General features: G+C 45.6%; 1 protein-coding gene across 1 annotated transcript; it reads right to left on the bottom strand.

Annotated features, from left to right (window-relative positions):
- Nucleotides 1–714: 714 nt before the first annotated feature.
- LOC142078383 (uncharacterized) lies at nucleotides 715–2,550 on the bottom strand. The gene is made up of 4 exons (XM_075140846.1): nucleotides 2,518–2,550; nucleotides 1,976–2,429; nucleotides 1,245–1,337; nucleotides 715–1,140 (listed from the first exon to the last, which is right to left on the bottom strand). Exons 1-4 carry the CDS (start codon nucleotides 2,548–2,550, stop codon nucleotides 824–826), a joined length of 897 nt encoding a protein of 298 aa, XP_074996947.1. The 3' UTR covers nucleotides 715–823.
- Between the last annotated feature and the right edge of the window lie 7,094 nt (nucleotides 2,551–9,644).

Raw genomic sequence — 9,644 nt, 5'->3', positions numbered from 1 at the left:
CTGCCCTTGTAACTGCTTCTTATCATAGGTAAGGTGAGACGCCGCACCTCAGGGCGGCATCTCCAAATGTACCTTGTACCAGAGACTGGGAATACTGGGTCCTTTGGGATCAGAACACAGTGGTCCTGTGATTTTAACAATCGGTTGTTTGGCCATAAACAGAAGAGGGGTGAAATAACTTAAATTAATGTCTTTCTATTTGCACGATGGAAGTATAAATATTTGTTTTATAGTTGCCGTTTGTTTTGCAGGCTTGCTGCCGTGTTGGATGAGAAGCCCCACTGAAGACAGTTAAAAGTGACTTGTGTTTTAACTTAAATGAAGGTTATGATCAGCTCCAGATGGAAAACAAAGAGAAACTAAAACAAGGTTCTCTACCAGCAGAGAAATACAAAACGGGTATATTATATCTGCAGTCCTGTGCGGTGCTTGAAGTTTATTTTCACTTGTATCCTTCTATTCTGCCGCACAAATGATGTAACTGGGGATTTATTCCAAAGATGTAGCTTGAAGGGTAGTGGGAATAAAAAGATTTTTCCTTCTTTTAGCTAGCCCACCCACCCGGAGGCAATCCAGCCAGACCTGTGAAAACGCCCTTTTTGTTGGTAAAGCGAAATAACAGCTTTGCTGGTGCTGGCTGCAGTGCGTGTCTGCAAAGCCTGCACTAGCTCAGCAGCGTCTTTTGTACCTGGCTGCCTGTCCAGCGTGTCTGATTCAAGGCTGATGGGGAAAGTAGGGTGGGGATGTTCCCGCGTGTTGTCAAACACTTCAGGATCTGGTTCAGAAAGCAGAGCGTGTCTTTGTGCAGGTCCCCTATGGCTTTCTACCGCTGTGCATCCCACCTAGCACAGTAGTAGGTAGCGGAGTCTTGCAGAGTTACTTTGATCACTGTCAGGGTGCAGAGGGACTTGGCGCGGTCCTTCTCGATACTAAATTTCCCCTCGTCGGACTTGTTTTCAAGGAATACCCGGGAGGACATGTAGGCAATGCGCTCGGGAGCTGCATTAGGCCTCTGTCGGTACCAGTGAATGAAAATGTTGTTAAAATCAGGATCGGAGACGCGGCAGTGGATTAGCACCGTTTTGCTTTCTGTCTTGATGATGGATATTGGGGTTTGCTGCAAGATTTGTGCAGAACAGCCTGTGTGAAAGAAGGAGAAAAATTAGAAACATGAAGCTGAGATAAGAGAGCGTCCCCTTTGCCACTGGCGGACGTGCAGGCATCGGGGTGAGCAGGGCATGTACAAGAAAAACCAGCCGCCAGGATGAAAGCGCTCAGCAGCCACATTGTCACTGCCCTCCTTACGGCTTCCTTACGGGGACAGGGCCAGGGCCAGACTCAAGTGGTGGCAAAGCAGATCTGAGCGGCAGTAAACCACCCAATGAGGCTGTGCCAGCTGCGGATGTGTTAAATAATTATGCACAAGCCATTTCCTTTGATTAACACTTAAATAGAAGGCAAACAAAAAAAACCCCCAAAAACACCCTTGTAAGAAGAGAGCTCACTACTAAGGCAAACGTGTATATTTTTTTTTTCCCCCAAGGAATTTGCTTAGATGATGAGTAAAGGGTCACCTTTTTTTTTTTTTCCCCTCAACATATGATTTATGCGCGCTAGCTTTTAAAGTCAGTTCTTCATATCCGGATTTTTAAAGTACATTGGCTGTCAGAGGATGGAACAGAAGAGATGCCCCTCAAAAGCAGGCAAAATTGCTGCCCTAAATCACTGAGATCAGGAAGCATTTCTGGGAAATTGCTGCTGTATGTTTGTTCGTACAGTCTCCCGTAAGGACCTGCTGTTGGCTGCTGCTGGAGGCAGAGCGCTGGGCTGCACCCTGCATGGAGGGACGTAGGGTTAAACGTTGACTCTACCTCACGCTGGTGGTGCAGCTCCCTTCTGCCTTTCCTTCCAGGTTAGTCATCTCAAGCAGCCAAGCAGCACTTGTATGCTATTTTTCACAACTTGTCACCCTAACAGGTTCCTGCAGGCGAGCCCAGCCTGGCAAGCAGGACCCTGGAGTCAGGTGAGGTTTCCAGCCCTTGGGAGCACAGAGGAGGTTTCGTGTTAGTTGCCCGATGGTTTTCTAAGGATGTGAGGTCCCAGTAAGTGCAATAAGAGGTAGCCTCTTGCTGCTTTGTGGTTTTATTTATTGTCAGGGTACAGATGGACTCTGTCCTTGCCTTCTTGGCCCAGAAAATCTCTCTGTAAGATTTTTCATAAAAATAAGGATTCCCTGATTGCATGTACAGAATGTGCTTTGGTGCTTCTCCGGGTTTGTGTTGGTACCAGTGGCTGAAGGTATTTAGAAAGTCAGACCTGGAAAAATGGCAGCTGATCTGTGCAGTCATTTGCACGGCTCTGCTGGTGGAAGGTTTTGGCTGCCTGAGGCTTTGCGCAGCTCCATCTACAAGCAAAGCAGAGAAACAGCACTGTCGTGACAGCAGTGATAGCCCCCAGGGCTCACAGACCGGGACTCTCCCAACCCCCTGCGACTTACATCTCCAGCAAAGGGCTGACGCAGCCAGGAGCACCTGCAGCAGCAACGTGCATCGCGCGATGCCGAGCCTGCCTCCCTCAACCAGCCAGGAGCAGAGTCCGACCCTGGCAGGAGGGAGCAGGCACTTGAGGAGGAGAAATGAGTGACTCAGGTTCCCATCACCCTATGGCAGGTCCTCTAAATGCCTTGAGCTTTTGGGGGCCACGAGAGATCTCCTCTGCCCCCGTACGAAAGTTCCTGGAAGTGGTGGTACCCTGCAAATGCATACCACCACCCACAGCAGCTCCCAAAATTAAGCCCCGTGTGAGCAACTACAGCTTTTCTTTAAGGAAACTGCCTCGTGACCTGCAGCAGAGACTGTACCACAGTCATAGGCAAGTTGCTTCAGCAGTTCATTGCCCCACTCTTACAGATTTATGCCTTATTTGTAGCCTGAGTTGCCCTTGCTTCACTTCTGCCTGGATATATCTTTGCTTGTTGTAGTGAGCACCAGTTCTCCGAGATTTATTCCCCAGATATGGTACTAGACAGAGACCAGCATCATTCCTCAACTCTCTTACTGACTGAGATTGCTGGAGGCTCCAAGTGTAGGATGATTTTTCATCCCATGGCAATATCTCTCAAGCTCTTCTTTTAACAATTTGTCCCATATATTTTGAACCTTGAACATCAAATGGGAACCTATCAAATAACATAGCTTCCACCTGAAATCCCTGTTACTATGGTCAGTGTGGGGAGTTACCCAGTGCTGCAAAGGAAGCTCCAGGGTTTTCAAACTTTTACGGGCAGCTCCAGTAATTAAAAAAACCATAAATATGCATCAAAAGTATGCCTGTCCAGCAAACATCTTCCATTACCTGGCCCTACAGCTGCTGGCTCTCCTATTACTGAGAAGGTGGGATTTCTCTCCGCCTATCAGGGCAGCTGTCTTCATACTCAACCATTTCCCATGGTCTTGGTACCATTACAAATTTCAGCAGGCTAGAATCTATGTTTAGCTCTAGCTTAAATGGAAATGCTTTATAGTATAAACTTATATGACATCTGCAGGACATCGGTAGGAATATGCTCGTTTTCGTGTTCTTATTATGTTCTTAAACCTTCAAGAAAGTAATTTTTAGAACATGCTTTCTGTGCATCTCATATGGTTTACTATTTGATTTTCTAATCAAAATAGTGTACACTTCCCAAGCCGAGTGCTGCACATGGGCCTACGTATTTTTATATCAGCTGGTGTTAACTGAACAAGCCAGAATCCCATTTAAAAAAAGTTCAATACTGAAATCTGATGATGAACAGCCCTCTCCCTGGCTATCTCCATCTCCACTGCTTCCTCATCCAGTGTCTGAAAAATACATTTTATAATGACAGTTTACTGATACTGATGCTATCGGGGTTCTGGTTTTTTAAAGTAGAAATCAGTTGCTTACGCAAGATACAATTTTCACAGCACTGTGAAGTAATTCACACACTTCCTATTCCTGCCCCCAAATTGATTAGAGTTTCTCATCCAAAGAAGACAGGGAATCTTTCCATTCATATCAGTCGGATTTTGAACATGCTCAAATAACTGCAGACAACCTACACACAGAGATTTTTTTCACCCTGGCCTAACTCCTATCAACTTCTTATGTATAAAAGAGTTTCTGCTTAGGAAAGCAACAAATCAACCATTTTTTACAAAAAAAGATCTTGTCTCTTTCTTCCTGCAAACCAAAACTGTACCGGGGCTTTCTCTCATACGTGATATAAAATCACAATGTCATCAGGGGCTTTGTATAGCTCCATACAGCTCATAGTGCTAAATGACCTGTTAGGTACAAGTTTGTCCACAAGCAAGTCTGACTTTGAATGGCTTAATCCAGCCCAGTGTAGAGAACCAGCACATGGTTTTGATGAAACCGTTCGAGCCTTTTTTGAGACATGAGTGTTCAGGTATCTCTGACAGGTGGAACTGAATTCAAGGTTGGTTGTTGTTCTGATTTCAGCTAGGAAATTTTAAGTTAACAATTTAATAGTACTTTCTGCATTGATACATCTGATAGGTGTATCACAGCAACTATGAAAATGTAAAGAAGCCATTCAAATGCTCAGTAATCAATTACAGTGATTAATAAGAATTTAGGTAACTTAAGGATTGCCTTCCAACAGTCTTTTTGTAGATGCTTCTGGCTTGACAAAATATTCACCTTCTGGACTGGCTTCTTCCTTTGCTCAAAACTTACAACTTGTTGAGAAGACATGAAAATCAGGTCAGCTATTTCATCAAGGCAGACAAGATGAGGAGGTATGTGTTGCAAGAAAGGAACTGTAAAGAAATGTATGAGAGCATTTTTCAAATTTTAGGAGACTTTAAGCCTATCTGGAACACCACGGCCATTTTGAATAAGGAAAGAGTCCGCTCCACACCTCAGTCACCCCATCCCATCAAAACAACTGTTTATCATTTCATGGTGTGGCACTTGGCATCCATAGCTGTTAGATCTTTAAACAGTGTTTTGTTGGTTTCCTGTCTTAATGGCAAAATAGTCAAAAGTGAAGGGCTGTTGCAATTGGAAATTATGTTTGTGGCTTTCTGAGTGGGATAAAAAAAATTATGTGAGTTTATTTTGTAAAACTACAAAAAGCTGCAAGATCAACAGCAGTGCTGTATTGGCCCAGGACTTGCACATCACTGGTCCTGGAGACATAGACATCAGGAGTTTCTTACCTTGACCACTCACTCTATGTGAGGTTTAAGAGGCAACATCATAGCCTGGAAAAAGAAGACGGGCTGCTCCAGTATAGATCCTGGTCTACCCTTCGGCCCTTGCTGGAAGGTGTAGACAAACACAGGGTAAACCTGGGAACGGAGTTCTTTGCAATTCAGTGTCTGAAAAATATCCACCCTCTGACTCAAATAATGACTTTTTTACCTTAAATTTTTGCTTTATAAAACTAATATGCAATAAAGCACTTGAATGCCTCGTTCAGAAAACCTAAATCTATATAGCCCTGAGCAACTTCAGAAGCACTGGCTTTCTCTGTCTCTCATTAGTGTTAGTTAAAAATAATTTTTAGACAAGGACCCCTTTCTTGTGAATCTCCCAAAGTGCTTTGCATTCTTTTTGCACGAAAAAATGGTAAAGCTTTTCTTCTGTGACCTAGAAGAGTAATGAACTCAATGTTAGTAACCCTTGCTGGTACAGCAAATTCAGGCTGTCAATCAAGAGAATGTCCTGATCTTGAGATAAGCCAGGCTGTAGCCCATCATTTCCCCAAGGAGAAGATGGCAACTCCATTTTGGGCACTGCTAAAACTAGATTATCGTAGAAACAATATAAGAAATAATCCTATATGGAGAACAAGATGGACTGCAGGATCTGACAGGTGTCTTAAAATTTTACTTCTGGTTCTAGAAACCTTTGATACAACTTCATGAAGACTGCTGAGAGTGTATATTTAAGTACCATAAGTCTGTAAATAGCTCTTGTTTGTGCTTGATTTTTATCTGATAAATAAACCATAGCTTAGCAGCATCTCCCAGCTGCTTATCAGCTGTGTGGCGTACCTCACATCACTCAACAGCCCAGGAAGGAAGAGTCAACAACCTAGGAAGGAAAACCAAGATGCTCAGCGTCGTGCAAAGTAGGATACTTCTCACTGACCCTCCCAAAGACTGCACTTATATTGAATTGCTCTGGAGTAGCAAGAGGGAGCTGCATGGCTCCTGACAGTGCTACATGGCTCCTAGGATGGCCCCTTGGAAAACATAGGCACTATGCAGTCCCTCCTGCCTCCTGCCCAGGTCTTCAACTGAAGATAATTTGAAAAGGACTCTAAGATAGAGGTGGTTTTCTCCCGTAAGGATTCCCCAGCATTTACTGTGCCCTTCCCTATTACATCTGGAAAGCATTCTGCTTCTTCATCCCTCTGGATTTTGCATCCATTAAGTTTGTTACCCGGGGTAAAACTTGAAAACTGCCACAGGACATGCAAACTTGGCAATTTCATCCAAAATGCCCTCCTGTTCCCTACTCATTTATGATAGCACCTCTCTCTTCCTCGTTCTCTCCCTCTTGGATGCCCCTCGTCCCCTATCAAGCACTTCCCGGCCTTTTTGCCTGCTGTTCTCCCATGTCTAGACAAATAAGCTGGACTGTCTTTAGATGAAAAGTTCATAGTATTGTGGGGATGTTCCCCTGCAAACACATCACTGCCGTAGTAAATGGCAGAAGGTTAAGGGAATGGCTGTGGGTGCAGTCCCACGCAGCGCAGTGGTACCACCTGCTGACTTGGTTGTCCAGCTGAGGACTATAACATCACTGCCAGCTTCTCCATCAGCGCTGAAAGCAAAGATATTTAACTCTGACCTCTTCAAAGTGAGCACAAACCTCTGCAGCCTTCAAGCATTCAAAGCGGGTGAAAGGAAATAATCAATATTTGGAAATCTGTCGGGTTAATGAGAAACTACCACAACATTCCCTAAGGTGTTACACTCTGGATCTACCTCCAGAGCCAGTGCATTTGGTGGCCATCTGGTGATGGACTCAAAGCCATCGACCACACAAATAAACCATTGAGAACTTCCACAGGGCATGAGGGTTTGCTCAAAAGAAGGTCATTTCTGTAAGAGTAAAATCTTTGAATAGCCCAAGTAATGTTATGTAAAACAGATGTTGTTGTTCATCCGCTCATTCACGATGTGAACATAATTCCTTTCTTTATTAGGAAGAGTTTGAAACCTGTCAAAAAATGGTACTGTGTCACAAACCACTAAATCTGCTAAGCTCTGCTAAAAACATTTATCCCTAGAAACCAAGTTACTTCATCAGAGCATCCTCTCCTGTGCTGATAAAACTTGCTGCCCATTGTCTACCAATGTTCCCCGGGTTGATGCAGAGCAAAGAGGACCAATGCCAGGCCACACCTAGGAGCCTGACACCCCTAAGGGGAGCCAGAAGCCTCTGGAGCTAACAGGAACCTCCTGTGTTGTAAGTAGAAACATATTTATACTACAGAATTGCAATTGGATTGGAGCCAGGCTTGCATTTCAATAGCTTCCCACTCTACATATTCTCTGTGCAGATGTCTCTGGGTGGGAAATAGGCTGTGACCTTCACAGGAGGGACACCAGTGTCCTGGACAGGACCTGGGTTTGAGGAGAGGTAGAGTGGTGGCCCATTGCCCAGGGCTTTGTACCGGTGGATGTAGCTGGAGCTCGAGCCATCAGCCCCTTGGGCAATGCTGCTCTGCTGTGGCTGGCGGCTGATAAAAGCTGGATGCTGATCCACATGGAGGGCCCACAGCAGGTTTTAGTCTCCCATCCTCCTACCAGTCTCAGCACCATGGCTTTCCCTGGCCTGGAGAGGCTGGGACGGCTGTCGGGACAGCAGCACTGATCCTTCCCTCCGTCCCCAGGGTGGAGACTGAGAGCTGGGAGGGAAAGGGGGGGACATGGCCCCGGGGCTGCCACAGTGAGGCTAAGGACTCATTGAGATGGGCTTTGCTGAGCAGGAGAAGACATGCACAGGCAGCCAGAGAGGCATTCCTTTGAGAACCAGACCTGGCAGGTATGTTTGGGGGGGGGTGTCTCTGCTGGCTCCCGCGTCCACTCTTGCTCTTTATTTCTTTGTATAAAATGCAGGGCAACGCAGGCCCCGGGTACTTTAGTATATTTAAATATTCATGGGACCTTTTGCAGAGGCAGAGCATGTCACACAGATCCTGAAGGATAATTTGGTGCCTCACTCATTATTATAATCACAGTTGGAGCCTGAGTGGGGTGTCTGGGCATTTAACATTCACTAATGTCCTTCACATTCCATATCGTCTAGTCATCTTGGTTACCTATATTCACTTCAGTTTTAATTGGATACTGTACATTTTCTTCATTTCTTCTCCTCTATTCCTGTATGCTGCCATTAATTTCATCTCACAGATAGCTGCAGTGACCTTCTGTCTGAGGACATATTGTTTTGTTACAGGGACATCATTTATTTCCCCAGCTTGAAACGATATTCCTCCTGCTCGATCTCTACATTGGTTCCTGTGGCTAGTCTAATGGCCAGCGCTGAGGGGAAGGAAACCTGGTGGAAGATGCCCCACAAACCATGCCTGGCAGGTAGGGTTTGCAGACTGGAAGAGGCTTGTGGCTTGGTGCCTGCTCCCACAGGGCACAGGAGCAGCACTTGCTGCTTTCCTTCTCCCGCTTGAATCCACCAGGACGCAGGTGTCTTCTCCTGCAGAGACTGAGATTTTTCTCTGTGGAGATGGCTGTTTCCCCAGTGAGGTCAGAGCCTGAGAGATGGAGGCGGAGATGCTTCTCTGGGGCCTTCCCTGAGAAGACTCAGTGCCGATGGATGTAGGTCACCTCTGACCTGGCCATCAGGTTGCAAGAGACTTCAGCATTGCTGTCCTTGTGTGCCTGGTTTATAAGAGCATCCTGCTCCAGACTAACAGTGCACAGAACATCTGGAAAGTGAAAAGAATGCAGCGATGAGGAGGCCATAGTTAGAAATATGCCCCTACCTGGGGCAGCAATGCCTGTGAAGGTGGGGGGTGCCTCTTTCCACTGAAAGGGATCTCTACAAAGTGTTTGGTATTTGAGAGCGGGGGAAAAAACACTAGACAAAATGTCAGATTAGTGCCCATTTGGTAAATTGGAAGAGCAAAAGAGTCTTCAAAGCATAAAGACTGTGCATTGCATTTCCTTGAAAGGCAGACAAGAAGCATGCAAAGAGACAACTGCCTTCAATTAACTTCTGACCCCCAACACCGCACTGTTGGCCTTCTGCATTGCCTCCTACTGACATCCATTCCCAGCTTTAACTCACCTACATCTCAGAGAGGAAACCCTATGAGAATGATGAGAACCATGTGTGGGCTCTTCCTTACTCCAGGGAAAAGCTGCAGGCAAATGGGACAGAGAAAAGCTGGGGTGGGGGAAGCGATGATGGGATAGGCAGCGCCGCTTGGGCAGAGACCCTGCATCGATCAGATCTGTCTAGAAACCCTCACCTCACATTTCCTGGCAGTACCTTTTTTTCCCCCAGACCTCTCAGAAAAGGGTAAAAACAAAGGGTAGGAATACTATGAATTTGTACTCTATTTCACAGACCTAAATCGAGCAGGCAGTATAGAAAAATGGTGGAATATTTTACTTACT

Source organism: Calonectris borealis, chromosome 2, assembly GCF_964195595.1.
Source record: "Calonectris borealis chromosome 2, bCalBor7.hap1.2, whole genome shotgun sequence".
Lineage (NCBI taxonomy): Eukaryota > Metazoa > Chordata > Aves > Procellariiformes > Procellariidae > Calonectris > Calonectris borealis.
This window is presented reverse-complemented; position numbering and strand designations above follow the sequence as displayed.